Here is a 21,986-nt window from a genome sequence, read left to right on the forward strand (position 1 = left end):
TATACAGTATATTAACTGCTGCACAATCACATAATTCCGCTTTTTTCTTTGCAGCAGTGACATCACATATATCCCTGAGGCACCTTTGATTGCACGCAATACATGCAGACACATGCTCTTCACCTGTAAGAGGAGCTGAAAGTGATAAAACAATCACATGGTCACATTCCTGGAGGCACCAAGGACCTGCAGTTTTCTGAAACCTGACGGCAGCTGCACGATAATGACATCAGTGTCACAGACAACCAAAGCACGAGACTAGATAAAAAGACATTCCCATTTAAATAACTATTTGCATCAAGCCTTTAGGAAATATTACATTAAGACAGCAGTCACAGCTATTTTGACAATGTCACATACGCCTTTCTTTGAATCATGGAAAGCAGAAATGATACCAAGTCTCAGCTTGTGCATCACTTTATCTCTTTTCATTTGTGTAGATGTTGTTTTGGTACTTTCCGCCTCTCTGAACATGCACATTCTGACTTTTTCACATTTAAACTTTATAGAGCAAAGGACACTGACCTCAGTAAAGCAACACCTCTATCTATCCTAATTATTTGACAGCCAGTGGATCACAGAGGGATGAAATGATCCTGTCACATTTCAAAGAAAATGAATGTTGAAGGATGACACTGCAATCCTAATAAGGGACGTATTGTTTTGAAAACCCAGCTGCAACAAGGGGCCCTCCCTGGAAACACAGAGGAATGTTTAAAACTTTGAAATCTAATGCTGTTTTAATCAGCTTCATACCAGACGGCCACAGAGACACATGATGACAAGGTTACCGAGATTTCACAAGTACAAAACATCATATTGTGTGTATGTCACACAGCACAGTGTGTGTATGATCGCAGCCACAGAGACACATGATCGACAAGGCTACCAAGATTTCATACGTCTATGTTGTAAAACATATCTGCAGGCTGTTTGACTGTAGCCTACCGTTGTTTAACCAGTCTATTGTTATCTGTCTCACCACACCTCTGCGCTCTCAGTGTAATGAGGAAATGACCTTTCTGGAAGAGAGATAATGCTGTAACAGACAGCAGCCTCCAATCAGTTGAGCTGTCTGGCAGATTGTAGCCAGGGGGCTGATTGCCTCCGGTACCCGGAAAAAAACAACTGGAATAACTGTGTAACTGCCTTTAAATGCTGCTTTTGTCTCTTGCACAGCACAGCAAGACAGGATTCTTACTTGAATTCTTTTTCTATTGTGCTGTAACGTAGGTATGAGCACACAGAGCCATCATTCAGCTGTATTAGTGTCTTATTTTTGTCTCCAGTTAATATGAAGTGGAGGGACAGAGGAACAGAGGAAAAACTCATTATTAAGTGTCCAGGGTTGGTCTGCGACAATCATGTAAATCCACTGTTAAGTCTGTGTATATCTAGCTTCAATCAAACTGGTGAATAACTAAAGCTCATAATTTAAAGACCTTTTGTGTAAATCAGTAGCTATGAAATATCTATTTTTTGCTCTCAGTCAAAAGCAATCAACAACGAGAATACAACAGGTCGTCATAGCATCACTAGTGAACATAACTCAAAAAAGTTTTAGGTGGCCAAATTATATGTTAAACTTAAAGGAATAGTTCACTACAAAAATCAAAACTGCATATTTTTCATCTTTGTCTAGACTGATTTTGGTGTGAGTTTCCGAGTGTTGGAGACATCAGACGTAGAGATGTCTGCTTTCTCTCAAATATAGAGGAACTAGATATGTTACTCAACTTGTGGTGATCAAAGTACAAATTTGAAAAACTCAATAGCAAATGCCTTTTTCCATTGTCACTCTTGGCCGCGCTGATTTGTGTTTCCATCGTCAGTTTAGACGCCCCATGCTACGCCAAGCCACACCAGAGATGGACCTTCTCCGGAGTAGGTCCTACGTCCTGTTTTTATTTTAGATATCTGCTTTATTTTACTGTTTCATGTTCGCTATCCACCATATTAGAAGTTGTGTGAAGTCGCTGCTCAAAAAGTCAACATTTCCTTGTTTTGCTGCTTCACAATAAAAGATTTTACAGAACAAAATACCAGTAGACTTTTATTGTGAAGAATCTACAGGAAATGAAATGTGTTATTATTGGATTAGCAGAACTTTGATACTGGCTTTTCTTCAATAAAGGCAGGTCTAATAATGCAGCAGGGAGGAAAGTGAAAGCAGAAACAGCCACAGTGTGAGGTTGATGAAGAGCTGCAGACAACAGGCTCTTACTGCAAACAGCTCACCTCTAACAGGTAAATTTGTTTTACCTGCCGTGCTGTGGAAAAACACATGCAGCAAAGATAGCCACCTATCAGCCCGCTGCCTTTAAATGTCATCACTCAAGACAAACCATCAATAGTTTAAGACACTCCTTCAAAGAGGTAGCCTTATCTAGACACTTAATTCTGCTGAATATCATTACTCTTTGCTTCACCATGACACTCTGAGAGAGCCTCTTCCTCACCACATACAACAAAGCACACGTCACAGGTAACCTCACGAGGCTACTGTGCATAAAGGGGAAAAGGGTGAGCCGGTATCTAAATAATCCACAGACGTGATCAGTTTTATGGAGGAACTATTTTATTTCTACCAAACAACACCTGCCAAATGAATCACTTTGCAGAAGGAAGCATGCACCACTGAGCTAGCTAAAGTTACTGCTCAGCCAAGGAGGAAAGCTTTAATGTTTAAATCTCGCACTGTCACGAGCATGAATCCCTCGTCTGTGAGTAGATGCAAGGACTGCCTTTCTGTAATTGTTGTGCAGATATGACAATAAATAACTGTAACTGAAACTGTATCTGCTCTACAGTTAAACTGAGTCACTGAAACTTCTGTCAACTCTTCTTCTTCCTCAGAAAATGCTGACAGAATTGATTCAGCCCAGTAACAGATCTTTAATATCTCCTGTAACCATAGCGGATGTCTTTTTGGGTGAGTGTGTGTCTGGTTTCCTATTGTGCGGTGTCCAAAGTGCAATTCAGCGTTGTTACCAAGCAGATAAACCGACTCATTCAATGTGAGAAATATTTGACTCCTTTCTAACCTCAGCTGTGAGCCTGCTGTAGGTTTCATTGTTTCTTGCTGTCTTTTGTCCGGACCATGCGAGTTTGGCAGCCGTGCAGGAACGAGTCGTCATGGAAATGGTGGATAAGGGTGAAGCACACCCTCAGGGGTCAGGGAGATCACAAACGAAGCAAACAGCTCTCTCTCTCTCTCTCACACGCACCGTCCCGCAGAATCACAAAAATGTTAATGTATTAAATCCTCTACTCTAAATACTATATACAGCTTTAATTTGAAGGAGTACATGGATTGTCAGAAACAAAACATTTATTGGGAACAAGCCCTCTCAAATTTAGGTGAGGCTTGTCGGTACCCACAGAACCCATTTTCATTTAGATATCTTGAAGTGAGAGTTCAAGGGACCCCTTTGAAAATGGCTGTGCCAGTTGTTCCCTCACCAAAATGTAACCCAACTTTGGATTTTTTTATTTAGCTCACTTCTTGACAAGACACTGGTTCATGCCTTGGGTTGTCCAGATTCACAGGATACCACTGTTTTTGTGCTATTTTAAAAGTGAGCGCGCCACAGCCTCTTATAATGGGAGCTTTTTTGCCAGGGAGCAGCAATTGTACCAGCATGGCCTCACCTTGGGAGCACCACAGACTGTATGAGCATGTGACAGCTAAAACATTTGAATCATGAAATGCATCCATTTGTACACGTGAGATTTGTGTGTGTGTGTGTGTGTGTGTGTGTGCATGTGTGTTTGTGTGTGTGTGTGTGTGTAAAGGGAGTGAAGTTAGTCACGTAGCTGAGGGAATATAAATAGCAGGGGAGTCAAAAGATACCGTGTTAGATGAGCTTTACTCCGTCCCACACACTCCTAATAATGACTTCACTCACACGACTGAACCTGATATAATGTTGACAATTTACAAAGTACACTTTACTTTACTTTTCAAACAATACATGGACAGTGAGAGGCTTTGCTTTGGTTTTTATTACTGTGTTTCTGTAACAGATAATGTAGTTGTGTGGCTATGGCTTTACTTTGATTGTATTGCAGACTGGTCTTGAGGTAGGACATCACTCCCTGTCAAGACATGCTTTAAGAGGAGACAGCGTGATTCACTCTTGATTGCAGACCTTTGAATTAAAAAAACTGAAGCCACTTTTTTATATGGGGACATTATTGGGTTTCTCTTGGGAAGCTTTGTTCAGTTTCAGTGGCACAGTTGTTGTCTGCAGCTTCAACATACTTTCGCATAGTTCCTATTGGATTATCTAAATAGTTTCATATCAATTATATTTTTACTATCATGAATAACATTGGTGAGTCTGTTAGTCACTTTGAGCTGCCAGCACGGTGCCCTGGCTGCTCTCACATTTCACATTAGCATAATGGCCAACTATTTTGATAACTGGTTAATTGCAAATTAATTTTTCTGCAAAATTGGCAGCAAATGGCATTTTCAGCCTCTCAAATATGGACATTTTTTGCATTTCTGTTTTATTTTTTCTGCAACGATAAGTTAATTAATCGATTAGTTGACCAAATGGAAAAATAATTGCCAACTATTTTGATAACTTGGTAATTGTAGTCATTTCTCCCGCATAAATGTTGGTAAAATGTGTTTTTTAGCCTCTTAAATATGGAAATTATATCATATTAAAGTGAATATCTTTGGGGGTTTGGACAAAACAAGACATTTAAAAACATCACCTTGGACTGTGAGACAGTTTTCTAACATTTTATTGACTAAATGACTTATCAATTAATCGATAAATGAATGAAGATGAAGATTAATTGATAATGAAAATAATTGTCCGTTGCAGCCCCGTTTTCATCCAGGGTAATATGACAAATATAGGTCTACCAATATGAGAAATAAGAATGAAACTGCACATGTTGTTTTGTTGTTGTTCTTACAGTCATAGAAAAGTTTGGAGTAGTTTTGAGTACCATTACCATGTAACCAAGACACCAAGTGTTGCAGTTCACTGCCAAGTGTTCCACATTTGAAGTTGTTGTTAGAAATACTTTTGTTCTGAAATGTTCGTATCAAATAATTGTATAATATACTCCCACACAGTGTACCAAAAATATCTCTAAATCTAAAATCATGGTCTTGTGTGTGACTGCACTGCAAACTCTCAATGCAAACTCAAACAGAAACAAAATACCTTGCAGGAATGTTTTGTACTATAAAGAGCTGATCTGGCCATTTTAATACAGTGAATCTCCTCCTGACCCCAGATGAACTCTCTTCTAGATATAGTGAACCACAGTGTGTCTTGAGATGTTCTTGGGTAGATGGTACAATTATAGAAAAAGCTTGTATGACCTGTCCCTGCTGCCACTAATGATTCTGTCAAACAGATAAAGTAGAGATAAAATTTCAGTCTTCAAAACAACAGTCATGATCCATATTTGGCAGCACACAACATGTAGTCTGTTTCAGTTTCGACAGCTTTATCTGTGAAGCCTTTTTCATTTTAAGTGATTGACTATAACTCACTATTTCATGAAAACCTCTCAAAACTTCTCTATACTCCAGATTTAATAAAGAATAAATAAAAGATATGCAGTGAAATACATTTTTCATTCAACATGTGTTAATGCTCATGCATAGCTAAAAATCTCCTTAAACATATGTGTGTGATGACCAGGGGTGTAGGGCGGGGACCTTGGGATTCTCCCCCAGGAAATTCTGACCATGAAAAACATTCTGGAGTGAATTTCTGTGCACAAATTTATGGCTGAAATGTCTTCAGGCTTATTAATGAAGGAAAACACAAAATTCAGATGGCAGGTGACAATTACAAAAATAAAAATGCTAGGATAGAATATAGAGCAGTAAATGTCTCATGCATTCTGTATTGGCCTTAATGATTTCTTCTCCTGCAGCATGGATGTATTATGAGACAGTGGGCCCCTGGGTGCAGTTATGCAAAAGACTCCATCACCTTATCTACATAGGAGCAAGACAGACTTTTTTGGTGGTTTTGCATCTTCTTGTGGTCATCTTGTGTCAGTTTTGTGTCTCTTTGAGATACTTTCACGTCTTTTTTGTGCCATTGTGTGACCTTGTTTTTTTTTTGCCAGTTTTTGTAATTATTTCTTTGCACCTCTTTGTGGCATTTTGAGTCTCCTCCTGGTCAGTACCTGGTATTTTGAGTGACATTTTGCAAGCGACGGCCCCGAGGACCTCTGTCACTTTGGGCCTCTGAGTATGTACCTATCAGGCATGTTCAGTAATCCATCCATGACCTGTAGATCAACTTTTCTCATTTAATACTATTCCTGCTAACTCAACATTCATGTATACATGACTTACTCTTCCCTCCTCCTTTGTCAAGACGAGTTATGTCTTTAAATGTGCATGTTCAAGCTCTGCACATCAATGACACATTAATTCATTTGAATTAATTTATAAACCTCTGGACATTTGGACGATGCACATTTGTTTCTGCTCTATTTACATTGTAATGAGTGTTTTCTTATTGTACAAATAAACCATTCTGCCAGTGAGCTCCTTTGTTAGTTGACATTTCTTGATGCAAGTTATTTACCTTAACATTTTTTTTTTTACAATGTATGCTTTTAAAAGTGATGGGACAGGTCCCAGCATCCCCAGTGTAAATGACACCTATAGTGATGATCAGGAGTTTGTGTATAGAGTTTAATGAGGATCAACTCAAAAGTGGAAGTGTCTTTATTTACACAAAGCAGTGGCAACATCAACTCTCTATAAATGTCTCTCACTTCCATTTTCAGTGCAGCCCTGCCTCCTGTGAAGCAACAGCGGCTTTTACAACACCTGCACTTGGGAAACAGTGAAATGAATAAACTGTGTTTTTGCAAGATTGTGTTTAGATCCATGTACGCTCATATTTATTCATTGGGTTCAAATTAGATTAAAGTTGAATACGTGCAGCAGCTCTGTCAACACACTGAATATGAGCCGTCCATGATAGCCTCTGAGGCTTATGTGGATCTGGAGGATGTGTGCATGTATGGTTGCGAACCACTGTGACCATGAATTTGGGTCACCTTGAGTGTCACAGCCAGGTTTATGTCATCGCCATCTGAATTTACAGGGACAGTAGGTTAGTAGGTCCCCCTGAGAATCACAGAGTGTAAGATTTCACCTGATTTGCATATGTTTTTATCTGTTATCTGTTTTTTTTAGTTGTTATTCTATTTATGTGTCCAAGTAACTGTAAAATCCTCGACCCCTAACCTGTCCTGGATTAATGTGTTAATCTCCAAAGGTCTATTTCTGAAGATAAAGCATGTAAAAATCAGATTTCATATGTATTTTTTTCAAATAATAGCCACTGACAATCATCTGCAGCAGCAACAGCATATCGAGTACCATGTGAAGGATTTATTACGTATTTCTTAATTGTGTGTTCCAAGTGTTTATCATCACCAGGTGGGAAAACAAAACAAGTAGGCCAGTGGGTCAAAATAAAGTTACCAACACCACCATTGGTATAACACAAAGATTTAGTCTTTTCATCTGCTGAGGCAAATTGTTGTGGCCCAGTTTTTCGCAGCCTTACAGGAGCGTTCAGTGAGCGTTCTACCTCTGAGTGTCAGGAGCATGTGACCAAATGTTACCGGACATGTCAGTTCATTCGGTGAATACTATCTGCTCAGTTATAGCATCATAAGCCCATTTTGAACAATGTATGCCAGCAGCATCGGCATAGATTTCGAGCATGTGCATTTATTTTAACAAAATAAGACATTTACATCACGAAAAGGCTAAAATTGGTGTATAAAAATTCACCAGAAAGCAGGAAATTAAGTCTCTGATCACATCTGACCCTGCCAAACTTTATTTCATGTGTGCCCCCAATTTTGAAACAAAACCTTCAGCCTTGACCAGCAGGAGGATAATTTTATCACATATTAGGATTTGTTTTATTAATGTTTTTATATATGGACCACTATAAGGCAACTATTGCTCGTAGAGGGTGTCAACAGGCATCAGACACTTAACTTAAATGCTTTAGACTTTCAAAGATAACTTTTAATCAAATTCAAGACTGACTTTTGGACAAATCATTATTTTCTCAGCCAAGCATTGCCGGCAAGTATAAGGGTATATGCGGTCCTATGCAGAAGTAGGTATTATGTAGGAATATGGTTATTATAGTGAGTTAGGTTCATCTGCATTTTGCCAACAGGTAAGTGCAAGTATATAGTATGAAGACAGGATTTAGGCACAGTTCTAGGTTTAAAGATTTGTAACATCAGGAATGCAGACCTTCACACAAAAAAGCCTGACTCGTATTGACAAAAAGATTTAAAAAATAAAGATAAATAAATTAGATAAAATGTTTGCGATATATAATTAAGACCTAACAAATTCAAATGTAATGATCTTTGTAGCCTTAATGTTTATAATACTGAGTTTAGCAGCATTTTCAGACATTTTAAGGAGCTGCAGATGCCCTGACACACAAAGGTTTAATGTGTGTGGAGTGGATTTTCTCCTTTCATCTGTTCTTTTCTTATCAAGTCAGCAAAAAAAAATGCAACACAAACTAACTCTCTTTCCATTTCATATTTTATTCTGAGCATATAGAACATCTGATCATAGAATACTTTAAATAACATGTGTAGGAGGACTTATCAAAGATAATTAATACATTCTATGACAGTGATAGAGGAATGGGTGATAAGTATGTATGTGCCGTCACGAGCCAGCAGTAGTGTTATGCGCAGGCTGAGATGAGGTGGCTAAGGCCACTGAAGTAAGACTTTTCGCGCTCGCTCATCACCTCAAAGTGCAGCGGCTGCTGGCAGAACGTGCACTCTGCTGACGAGTGGGGCTTCAGATCCAGGCCCACCTCCTTCCAGGTGTGCACCAGCCTCTCTGTAGGGTGAAAGAAAGCGGAAGCCAAATTAACTTTGATCACTGAGAGAGCGCTACAGTCAGTTACTGCATGTTTTGTTTCAACAACCAGCTAGAGCCATTTGACAAAAACAGATTATACATTTGGGATAATGCAAATCTCTGATGCAAATGAGGGGAAGTTTCATGTCCAACAGTGTGAATTTACATTTTAACTTAAATATTTTGAGTACAGACTACGGGGTTTTCTTACCAACAAAGTATTTCATCATCTCAGGGGTGTGGTGAGGCGTTGGGGCGATACGCAGAAGCTCTTCTCCCCTGGCAACAGTGGGGTAGTTGATGGCTTGCACGTAAATGTTGTGGCGACTCATCATGAGGTCACACACCTCTGTGTTTTTCTCAGCATTCGATACCTAAAAATAGTACAAAAACATGGTGATTAGAGTGGAGCTACAGGGAGACAGACTGAGGACTACTTAGCATGTTTTTAATTGTAATGAGTCATTAGGCGATAAATTAAATAATAAATTACCCGGACTGGGATGATGTGGCTGGGGCAGTGCACCACTGGCAGGCCCGAATCCATCAGCATTTGCCTGAGCAGCTTGACGTTGCGCTGGTGTTTGCGTCTCAGCGCACGGCCTTCTTCCCCTTTAAGAATCTGGATTGAGGTCCTGGCTCCGTGTAACAGCATCGGTGGCAGAGAGGTGGTGAAGATGAAACCAGCAGCGTATGAACGCACCGTGTCCACCAGGGCGGCGGTGCTCGCGATGTACCCACCCACACAACCAAAGGCCTTGCCTGAAAGAGGACATGACACATTTTAAAAACAGTCACTACATTATGCTCAGTGGTCTGCGCCAACTCCTCCTATTGTCAGCTCACAAACGCAATCATCCCGAAATGGCAGCTGCAGGAATACAGCGGCTGCAGAGCTCTCAGTTAGAAATAATTGTCCCCTCAGCTTGACAGCAACACACAGACGCAGAGAGTAATTCAACAAGAGCGCAACAAGAGCCCACAGTCTCCTAGCAACAACAGAGCAGCTCCGGCTTCTTTAAGCCCTCTGGCATATTGTGTGACACAGATGAGGCCTGATCCGGAGTATAAGAGCAAAACACAGATTCCCACTAGCTGAGAGTAGTTGTTTTGATCAATTAACACGCATCACTTCAAAATATGGCAAACTATAGACGTAACTTGTCATTCACATCAAGTTTAAATGTTTGGTTTGATGGCTCAAGAACTTTTTGGTTTGGCTTCACAGTCAAAATGCTTTGTAGAACGTCATCAGTATTTCATTTTAGTAGAGAATAATGCTGACCTAGTGTCCCCGAGATGATATCCATCTTGTGCATGATGCCATCCCTGTCTCCGATACCCCCTCCTCTCGCGCCGTACAGGCCCACAGCATGAACCTCATCTACGAAGGTGATAGCGCCAAACTCATGGGCCACATCGCACATCTCCTCCAGCGGGCACACAGCACCTGTGTTACACAAAAGTGGATAAAAATAAATGTTTAGACATTAGCCAAAGTACAGGCTCAAAACAGGTTATTTTAGTCTGACATGTAATGATGAAGTGTTGTAAATAATTTAAAAAATAATAATGGGGACCGCCCCAAACTAACCATCCATAGAATGGACGGTCTCAAAGGCCACTATCTTCGGTTTCGTGGGGTCTCCTTTCAGTAGAAGCTCTCGAAGATGGGCGACATCATTATGGCGGAATATAAATTTCTTAGCACCACTGTTTCGTATACCCTGGATCATTGAGGCGTGGTTCCCCGCATCAGAGTAGATCTCACAACCTAGAACAGAGAAGACAGAGAGGAAGTGAGAATGAGAGTTTCCATTTATGGCACGTATATCACATATTAATTCAGTTTGACTACAACAAACACCCATAAATGATGGATTTATTGTATACCAGGTAGCATCTTGGCGAGGGTGAAGAGGGTGGAGTCATTGGCGACAAAGCAGGAGGTGAAGAGCAGTGCTGCGTCCTTCTTGTGAAGGTCAGCCAGCTCTTGTTCCAGTTCCACGTGGAATTTACTGGTCCCAGAGATGTTCCTGGTGCCTCCTGCCCCTGAGCCATGCTTTCGTAAAGTATCCCTGAAAATAGAGACAAACAAATAATTAGTTTTATCTTGTCTGTTTTTGAAAACTGCAGAGCAAACATGCTTGTACGCCAGATGGAGGCTTAATGAGGGGTAAGACTACAACAAATGGAAAAATTTAACTAATTAGGCAGGAGAGTTGCTTAGTATTAGGTGACACCTCAAGGTGTTACTGCTGCACAGAGGATACGAGAGCTGGGCAAGCACAAACAAGCTGAAAGGAAAAGAAGAAAAACATCCCGACCCACTAGGGCCCCAAGAGGTTTAGGTGACCAGCTAACACTCTACACCCACACAAACAATTGACTGGATGACCCATAGGTGTCAGGTTGTTTCAGCTATTACATGCTGTGCCAAATCGTCTCAGTTTTTTCTCTCTCTGAGGTCACTGAAGCGTCAACAAGAGACGTGGGTATCCAAGAAAAATATTTATCTCATTACATGTAAACACATCCGGACCCATAAGGACTGACTCACACATGGTTTTTCCAACACTACACAAACTCTTCCAATACTCACATAATGGACTGCACGACCCGTGGGTGTCGACTCATGCCCAGGTAGTCGTTGCTGCACCAAACGGACACCTCCCTCTTCTCCTCTAAAGAGCCGGTAAAGTCGTCGGCCATGGGGAACTCGTTGGCCAGACGATTCACAGTCTTGAACACACGGTACGTGTGGTCGCTCTTCTTCTCTTCTATCTTCTTCTCAAAAAAGTCGTCGTATTGGTAGCGGGACACTGTAACACAACAGGAAAGCAGAGCTTGCTTAATGTGGTTTGCGCTGAGACGGATGAAGCAATGCCTAACCTAAAGTTCACTTCACCTTACTCAAAACAAACAGACCTGAGTTAGTGAGAAAACTACAATATGAGAGTGAAATTGTTGCTAGTATGATCATCATCGTGGAGGGAATAAGATAGCTTAGCAACGCTACCATTCAAATTAGCATGGCAGCTCTGTGTCAATATGTTTTAATGTTAATAAGTTGTCAGAGCACCCCAAATGTAACTTACAACTGCCTGGCAAGTTGTCCTGCAGCAAGTGGGAGACATTTTTAGGTCGCTGCTTCAGGAGGGTCTTCATCAAATTAGCTTGATCCCCTCCGCTTCTCTTAATGGTACTGACCAGGGACGGCTTATCCAGCTGGGCAGGGGACACCTCTGCAAAAATTAAGGAAGGACAAAAAGAAAATGGCATCAATTTATGTGCAAATGGACTGGCAAAAACAGTAAAGTCTAATCATTTTCAAAACAACTCTTACCTTTCTGAACAGTGCGGACTTCCTGAACATCCTCTTGGAACTCCATGCTGACCTGGCGGACCACACTGCTGTTCTTCTGGCCCATCTCAGCAGCCAGGAAAGGGCATTTGGAGGCTGCTGTCTGGCCTGAGGGTACCACAGGGTGGCAGGCAGGCAGCTTGGGCTCCTCTTCCTGTTTGGGGCCTGCAGGTAGACAAAAGTTTTAGAGTTTAACAACCTTTAAACAATATTATACACAGCAATATTCAATAATCATCACAATAACTGGGAGATATCATTTGATGTAATGTGGCTAATACATTAATTACAATTAAAAAAAAACCCCATCTAGTTCCTCTGTGTCATGCTCACCTTCACTAGCAGACATGGTGTCCTCGGTCCTCTCGTAGGAGGAGGAGGAGGAGGAGGAGGAGCAGAGGGCCCTTGCCATAGATGGAGCCATTGGTTTAGAGGCAAGCTCCATCATGATAGGGCACCGCTGGGCGTAAACCACCATTGACTTTTTGGACTGCTGGAAGAAAGCCTGGGGCATACGAGCCAGGAACGGGCAGCGTCGCACGATCACATCCATAGTTAGCACTGGCGATGATTGTCTAGAGGTTTAAAAGGAGACAGATGAAACTCAATTGACTGTATGCAAGAGACAGTTCAGGCACTTTGTTCTATGTGGTGCAAAAACCGGTTGTGCGGGGTGTTTAAAGGCCCATTACACAACAAAACACAAAGGATTTTTTCCTCCTCGTTTACCTGAAATGCAATCAATCCATTTGAACAGTTTCGGTGTCATTTCAATAATAATAACAACACATTTAAGTCAACAGTTTCTTCTTTCGGTGTGGTTAAGTCAGTTGTTCAGAGTACAATTCACAATAAGGTCTGCAGATAATACATGTCATTTTATATCAAAGGAGAGATGTTAGTGTTGGATTTTGAAATTCTTGGAGTGCAGAGTTCATGGACTCTAATGTGTTACCGACCAACCAAAAGTATTTGAAAGGGATACTGTGCAGGAAAGAGAGGAAAACAGTTGTGGTTTATGGTGAACCAGACTTGAAACAATAAAACAATAATCTAGGCTTTGAAACGAGATTCTTAGCAGAAGTTTTTCTTTGCTTAGATTTATTCACTTATAAAGAAGAAACCTTGAAATGTCACGTAAGTGGACTTCATGTTTTTTTTTTATGTGTGTAACTACTTTTTTTCAAGGTCAATGATGGGCCTTCAAGCTCAAAGTTTGGCTGCTTTCTCACCCCGCTGTAATCTACGTACACAACATTTTGTAAGTACTTCCACTGAAATCTAAAATATTGCTCATTTTTTTCCATTTTAATCTTTCAAATGAAACTACTAGTGTACAGTCATGTTTATCTGACTGGATGAACCGCTTGGGAGTCACTGCAACAGGTGTCCGATCACGACAGTATAATAAACATGTTAATAAAAACAAAGCCTCGTTGCGTAAAAAGGAAAATTACATTGCTTACGTATATCCCTGTGTCATAACCCTTCCCCCATTGGAAGTCAGGTGTACACATTCCTCGACAGAGTAATCACTGCCATACATTTTCCCAACTTGAGGCTCGAGGAAAAGGGATATGAGCCAAGAAGATATGCGTTTAGATAAATGTAAATACTTTAACTTAAATAACACAAATAAAAAAACAAGAATCAATAAGCCACCAAAATAACTTTTTCTGATGATAATGACAGTCTTATTACGTGTTGTCTTTATTCACTCAAACCCGGTACTGTACCATGGTATTACACTGAAAACTGTATCCCGTCACCTTTTTGTAGCTTGAATCTCGGTAACCTCACTTGCACCAAATAATTTCATAGGCACGACAAAAATATTGGCATCGACACAGCCATCTATCTGACTTACTATTAGGCTATTACAAGCTTGACAATTTTAGACACATATGGAAGCGTTCATATAAGCCCTCTCGGGTGGTGTTCCGTGTTGACACGCAAAGCATTTCACGGTTATTCACATTGATAAAGCAAGAGTCACGACTTGTCTGTCTCTGAAGTTAACTACGGTTAATATTAAAATACACAAATACGGTTTAAGTGTTTTATACACCCTAGCTACTGTAAAAGAGGCTAAGCCCACCGCTCGTGATCTTTGCCGGTTGGACGAGCTTAACGTTAGCTAAGGTGCTAGCATTAGCTAAGAAGCTACAACCAGAAGTGGCAACGAAATAAGAAACTCACCTCTTAAAAATGGCACGCTTAATGTTGTAAATCTGTTCAACAGTCGTGTTGTGGACGGGATAATGGCGGTGGAGCTAGTCTAATGATGCGTTCTGAGTAAAATGTCTCGTTGTTTTAGAAGAAGCCGAGAAAAAGATGACTGCTTCGTTATCCTGCACTGAGGACGAACGAAAAGGACGAGCTCTTGCAAGTGCTTATAAGCATGGCTGAAACCGCGCCGAAATCTCGCGAGATATTATTTACTTACGTCAAAGGTCATTCCAGTCAGTCAGCCTGCTGTGACTCATGCATGTGATCAAACACTGTCACATCAAGTAGGGTATATTCTCTAAATATATATGTTTGAAGATATAAATACACTCGTTTATTATTACACACTTAACATACAAATCAATCTAAGTTTATCCACTTTACAGACCATTTTCAAGGACTGCGAAATCTCAAGGGCATTGCTGCATGTCTCTGTCAGTTTTATGTTAAAAGATAAGATAAGAATACAGCCTATGTTACACCTCTATTGATCGCCAGCGGGGAAATGCGGCTGTTGCAGCAGTGCAAGGATAGAAAGAAATACGATAAGTATAGAAAGTCACATGCATAGTTAATAAAAAGTACATAAGCTAAAATTAAAATAGACACAAGAGCATATGGTGATAAGTGAGACGGTAGAGTGAGTGTGGTGCTGATAAATTAACAGTGCTGTGACTTATAGCAGAAAGGTCAACAGGTCTGTGTAAGCAGTGTACGCCAGGTCAATGTATGATGTGTTTAAATAATAGTGCTTAATTTTGTCTGCATATTGTATCATAGAATATAGTGCAAGAGCAAAAGTAACATAATAACATAATATAATATATAACCATTATATACATTATGATATAGTATGGGATATGTGGCATATAAAGTGTAGTAGTATGGTAGGCTGATAGTGTAATATATAGTATAGCAGAACAATAAAACATGTTTATGATACAGAACTGAATTGATTTTTTTTTTTTTTAAATGGTGTCATCTGGTATAGTATAATATATAATAGGATATATAAACAATATGGTGAGGTATATAATCAGTCCAGCAGAGAGACTATGGAGAGGGAGAGGTGAGGTGAGTGTCCCTAGTGAACTTGACACTGTGGAGAAATGAGTGTGTATGTGTAAAAGTGGCACCTTAAACTGCTTCTTCCAATGTAGTATGTCTAACTCTGGTACAGGGTCGCATGTTTTTGAATGGGCATACATGACATGAATTCTAACTTGAGCTCAAAATTTTCCTCAATAGACCGGCTAATGTGGAGGTGCAGAGAGATTTTTTGTCCACATGTGACCTCTGGTGTTGAAAAGAGATACTGCACTTGAGCCTGTACCTCAACACAGACTGTTTTGAAGCTGGGTTGATTAGAAACGTAATCTGTGTAGGTGTGTTTGCTTGTGGGATTTCGGACAACAGTGGAGGAACACTGTGAAGTTTCCACCTAGCGTCTCAAACATTTTAAAAAATCAATACACATAAGGAGCAGCAACACACCCAGTTTATTAGGTACACCAACCAGTCAACAACCCTGTAATAATTTCTACCTTTATGAAAAATCAAATTCAAAAAATACAGTTTTGTTGTAATTATTATTGCCTACATTTTTTTTTGCATGCTATTACGACAGGCCCTAGTGCACTCTATTATTATGGGCCCTAGTGCACACTATTATGACGGGCCCTAGTGCCCTCTATTATGATGGGCCCTAGTGCACACTTTTATGACAGGCCCTAGTGCACTCTATTATGACGGGCCCTAGTCTATGTTTATTTTTTGTGAATTAGGCTGCTCTGTAATTGTTACTATCTTGCTGTTGTTTGTCGCAGTCTATGTTTGTTTCTGGTGAATTAGGCTGCTTTGTAATTGTTACTTGTAGAGTCTTAGCTTGCTCTGCTTTTATGTTTGTGTTGCTATGTTTACCTGTTACTATATTTTTGCTTAAACTGCATGCATTGATACTGTTTTGAACTTGTTCTAACTTTTATATTACTTAGGCTGCCAACTCAGATCTGGCCAGGGACTGCGGATGAAAACTAGCCTTTTGGCTAATTCCAGCATATTTACAGTTCACTGTTCATTAATATGCATTGTCCCTGATAAATAAACAAATAAATGAAATAGTGCACACTATTATGACGGGCCCTAGTGCACACTATTATGATGGGTCCTAGAGCACACTTTTATGACAGGCCCTAGTGCACACTATTATGACGGGCCCTAGTGCACACTATTATGATGGGTCCTAGTGCACACTATTATGACAGGCCCTAGTGCACACTATTATGACGGGCCCTAGTGCACTCTATTATGATGGCCCTAGTGCACACTATTATGACGGGCCCTAGTGCACACTATTATGATGGGTCCTAGAGCACACTTTTATGACAGGCCCTAGTGCACACTATTATGACGGGCCCTAGTGCACACTATTATGATGGGTCCTAGTGCACACTATTATGACAGGCCCTAGTGCACACTATTATGACGGGCCCTAGTGCACTCTATTATGATGGCCCTAGTGCACACTATTATGACGGGTCCTAGTGCACTCTATTATGACGGGCCCTAGTGCACACTATTATGATGGGCCCTTGTGCACACTATTATGACGGGCCCTAGTGTACACTATTATGACGGGCCCTAGTGCACTCTATGACGGGCCCTAGTGCACACTATTATGATGGGCCCTAGTGCACTCTATTATGACGGGCCCTAGTGCACTCTATTATGATGGGCCCTAGTGCACACTATTATGACGGGCCCTAGTGCACTCTATGACGGGCCCTAGTGCACACTATTATGATGGGCCCTAGTGCACTCTATTATGACGGGCCCTAGTGCACTCTATTATGATGGGCCCTAGTGCACACTATTATGACGGGCCCTAGTGCACTCTATGACGGGCCCTAGTGCACTCTATGACGAGCCCTAGTGCATTCTGTGACGGGCCTTAGTGCACACTATTATGACGGGCCCTAGTGCACACTATTATGACGGGCCCTAGTGCACTCTATTATGACGGGCCCTAGTGCACACTATTATGACGGGCCCTAGTGCACTCTATGACGGGCCCTAGTGCACTCTATTATGATGGGCCTTAGTGCACACTATTATGACGGGCCTTAGTGCACACTATTATGACGGGCCCTAGAGCACACTATTATGACGGGCCCTAGTGCACTCTATGACGGGCCCTACTGCACACTATTATGACGGGCCCTAGTGCACACTATTATGACGGGCCCTAGTGCACTCTATGACGGGCCCTAGTGCACACTATTGTGACGGGCCCTAGTGCACTCTATGACGGGCCCTAGTGCACACTATTGTGACGGGCCCTAGTGCACTCTATTGTGACGGGCCCTAGTGCACTCTATTATGATGGGCCCTAGTGCACACTATTATGACGGGCCCTAGTGCACTCTATTATGACGGGCCCTAGTGCACACTATTATGACGGGCCCTAGTGCACTCTATGACGGGCCCTAGTGCACTCTATGACGGGCCCTAGTGCACTCTATTATGACGGGCCTTAGTGCACACTATTATGACGGGCCTTAGTGCACACTATTATGACGGGCCCTAGAGCACACTATTATGACGGGCCCTAGTGCACTCTATGACGGGCCCTAGTGCACACTATTATGATGGGCCCTAGTGCACACTATTATGACGGGCCCTAGTGCACACTATTGTGACGGGCCCTAGTGCACTCTATTGTGACGGGCCCTAGTGCACTCTATTATGATGGGCCCTAGTGCACACTATTATGACGGGCCCTAGTGCACACTATTATGATGGCCCTAGTGCACACTATTATGACGGGCCCTAGTGCACTCTATTATGACGGGTCCTAGTGCACACTATTATGACGGGCCCTAGTGCACTCTATTATGATGGCCCTAGTGCACACTATTATGACGGGCCCTAGTGCACTCTATTATGACGGGTCCTAGTGCACACTATTATGACGGGCCCTAGTGCACTCTATTATGATGGCCCTAGTGCACACTATTATGACGGGCCCTAGAGCACACTATTATGATGGGCCCTTGTGCACACTATTATGATGGGCCCTTGTGCACACTATTATGACGGGCCCTAGTGCACACTATTATGATGGGTCCTAGAGCACACTTTTATGACAGGCCCTAGTGCACACTATTATGACGGGCCCTAGTGCACACTATTATGATGGGTCCTAGTGCACACTATTATGACAGGCCCTAGTGCACACTATTATGACGGGCCCTAGTGCACTCTATTATGATGGCCCTAGTGCACACTATTATGACGGGTCCTAGTGCACTCTATTATGACGGGCCCTAGTGCACACTATTATGATGGGCCCTTGTGCACACTATTATGACGGGCCCTAGTGTACACTATTATGACGGGCCCTAGTGCACTCTATGACGGGCCCTAGTGCACACTATTATGATGGGCCCTAGTGCACTCTATTATGACGGGCCCTAGTGCACTCTATTATGATGGGCCCTAGTGCACACTATTATGACGGGCCCTAGTGCACTCTATGACGGGCCCTAGTGCACACTATTATGATGGGCCCTAGTGCACTCTATTATGACGGGCCCTAGTGCACTCTATTATGATGGGCCCTAGTGCACACTATTATGACGGGCCCTAGTGCACTCTATGACGGGCCCTAGTGCACTCTATGACGAGCCCTAGTGCATTCTGTGACGGGCCTTAGTGCACACTATTATGACGGGCCCTAGTGCACTCTATTATGACGGGCCCTAGTGCACACTATTATGACGGGCCCTAGTGCACTCTATGACGGGCCCTAGTGCACTCTATTATGATGGGCCTTAGTGCACACTATTATGACGGGCCTTAGTGCACACTATTATGACGGGCCCTAGAGCACACTATTATGACGGGCCCTAGTGCACTCTATGACGGGCCCTACTGCACACTATTATGACGGGCCCTAGTGCACACTATTATGACGGGCCCTAGTGCACTCTATGACGGGCCCTAGTGCACACTATTGTGACGGGCCCTAGTGCACTCTATGACGGGCCCTAGTGCACACTATTGTGACGGGCCCTAGTGCACTCTATTGTGACGGGCCCTAGTGCACTCTATTATGATGGGCCCTAGTGCACACTATTATGACGGGCCCTAGTGCACTCTATTATGACGGGCCCTAGTGCACACTATTATGACGGGCCCTAGTGCACTCTATGACGGGCCCTAGTGCACTCTATGACGGGCCCTAGTGCACTCTATTATGACGGGCCTTAGTGCACACTATTATGACGGGCCTTAGTGCACACTATTATGACGGGCCCTAGAGCACACTATTATGACGGGCCCTAGTGCACTCTATGACGGGCCCTAGTGCACACTATTATGATGGGCCCTAGTGCACACTATTATGACGGGCCCTAGTGCACACTATTGTGACGGGCCCTAGTGCACTCTATTGTGACGGGCCCTAGTGCACTCTATTATGATGGGCCCTAGTGCACACTATTATGACGGGCCCTAGTGCACACTATTATGATGGCCCTAGTGCACACTATTATGACGGGCCCTAGTGCACTCTATTATGACGGGTCCTAGTGCACACTATTATGACGGGCCCTAGTGCACTCTATTATGATGGCCCTAGTGCACACTATTATGACAGGCCCTAGTGCACTCTATTATGACGGGTCCTAGTGCACACTATTATGACGGGCCCTAGTGCACTCTATTATGATGGCCCTAGTGCACACTATTATGACGGGCCCTAGAGCACACTATTATGATGGGCCCTTGTGCACACTATTATGATGGGCCCTTGTGCACACTATTATGACGGGCCCTAGTGCACTCTATGACGGGCCCTAGTGCACTCTATTATGACGGGCCCTAGTGCACTCTATTATGACGGGCCCTAGTGCACTCTATTATGATGGGCCCTAGTGCACACTATTATGATGGGCCCTAGTGCACTCTATGACGGGCCCTAGTGCACTCTATGATGGGCCCTAGTGCACTCTATGACGGGCCTTAGTGCACACTATTATGACGTGCCCTAGTGCACACTATTATGATGGGCCCTAGTGCACTCTATGACGGGCCCTAGTGCACTCTATGACGGGCCCTAGTGCACACTATGACGGGCCCTAGTGCACACTATTATGACGGGCCCTAGAGCACACTATTATGACGGGCCCAAGTGCACACTATTATGACGGGCCCTAGTGCACTCTATGACGGGCCCTAGTGCACACTATTATGACGGGCCCTAGTGCACTCTATTATGATGGGCCCTAGTGCACACTATTATGATGGGCCCTAGTGCACTCTATTATGACAAAGTTAATCTTTGTCTCATCAGTCCATAAAACTTTTTCCCAGAATTTTTGAGGCTCATCTCTGTACCTTTTGGCAAATTCCAGCCTGGCCTTCCTATTCTTCTTGCTAATGAGTGGTTTGCATCTTCTGGTGTAGCCTCTGTACTTTTGTTCATGAAGTCTTCTGCGAACAATAGATTGTGATACCTTCACTCCTGCCCTCTGGAGGTTGTTGCTGATGTCACTATCAGTTGTTTTAGGTTCTTTCTTTACAGCTCTCACAATGTTTCTGTCATCAACTGCTGATGTTTTCCTTGGTCTACCTGTTCGACGTCTGTTGCTTAGTACACCAGTGGTTTCTTTCTTCTTCAGGACATTCCAAATGGTTGTACTGGCTATGGCCAATGTTTGTGCAATGGCTCTGATTGATTGTCCATCTTCTCTCAGATTCACAATTGCTTCTTTCCCCCCATAGACAGCTCTCTGGTTTTCATGTTGGTTCCACCTCTAAATGCAGTCTGCACAGGCAAAACCTATCGTACCCAATCTGAAACTGAGCTCAGACATTCAGTGGTATTTATTGTTTGAATAATCAGTGTAATTGGGAGACACCTGGGCAACAAAACACACCTGTCAGTCACATGTTCCAATACTTTTGCTCTCATGAAAAATGGGTGGGTTCAAACAAAAGGTGCTATCTTCTAAGTTGTGTATCAGATCCAGATGTAAATACCTGGAAATAAAAGCTGAAATGTTGATCTCTTGTCCCATATTCATCTTTTGATGTCAAACCCAAATATTTTCAGTCTACAACAAAAATAAAGGAATTGGCCTCACTGTTCCAATACTTTTGGAGGGCACTGTATAGAGACTTGACATTCAATAGTTTTTACAGTATATTTACAGATTGTATTGCTTATACTAAAAAAAGCATATCATTTTGTTTTAGATAGCTACTGACTATTTAAAGAAATAAAAAGGAAACCATGATGTAAATGGGTTTGCCTTTTTGAGGACATATAAAGCAAATGGTACAGTTTTTTGATTAATAATATTCTTTCTTTTATCATTTATCAACAGTGAACAGTGAACAGTGGTAAATTTCCAAAGTGGTAATCTGAATCACTTGCAAGGGCCCACTGTCTCTGCAGGCCCTTCCACCCCA

At 42.3% G+C, this 21,986-nt stretch overlaps 1 protein-coding gene across 1 annotated transcript; it reads right to left on the reverse strand.

Moving 5' to 3' along the window:
• Positions 1-8,569: 8,569 nt before the first annotated feature.
• On the reverse strand, positions 8,570-14,656 carry alas1 (aminolevulinate, delta-, synthase 1). The gene is made up of 11 exons (XM_033627580.2): positions 14,481-14,656; positions 12,615-12,856; positions 12,264-12,446; positions 12,016-12,162; positions 11,520-11,739; positions 10,811-10,995; positions 10,512-10,691; positions 10,203-10,367; positions 9,411-9,679; positions 9,129-9,291; positions 8,570-8,896 (listed from the first exon to the last, which is right to left on the reverse strand). The coding sequence occupies exons 2-11, from the start codon at positions 12,832-12,834 to the stop codon at positions 8,736-8,738; spliced, it is 1,893 nt and encodes a 630-aa protein (XP_033483471.2). The 5' UTR covers positions 12,835-12,856; positions 14,481-14,656; the 3' UTR covers positions 8,570-8,735.
• Between the last annotated feature and the right edge of the window lie 7,330 nt (positions 14,657-21,986).

This window comes from Epinephelus lanceolatus, chromosome 1 (genome assembly GCF_041903045.1).
Source record: "Epinephelus lanceolatus isolate andai-2023 chromosome 1, ASM4190304v1, whole genome shotgun sequence".
Classification (NCBI taxonomy): Eukaryota; Metazoa; Chordata; class Actinopteri; order Perciformes; family Serranidae; genus Epinephelus; species Epinephelus lanceolatus.

Excerpts from the sequence above, each read along its gene's own strand:
- alas1 (XM_033627580.2), bottom strand. The coding sequence starts at position 12,834 with ATGGATGTGATCGTGCGACGCTGCCCGTTCCTGGCTCGTATGCCCCAG. Across the intron at positions 12,447-12,614 it reads CACCATGTCTGCTAGTGAAG|GCCCCAAACAGGAAGAGGAG; the intron begins GTGAGCATGACA and ends GTCTACCTGCAG. Across the intron at positions 10,996-11,519 it reads CGGGTCGTGCAGTCCATTAT|GGATACTTTACGAAAGCATG; the intron begins GTGAGTATTGGA and ends CTCTATTTTCAG.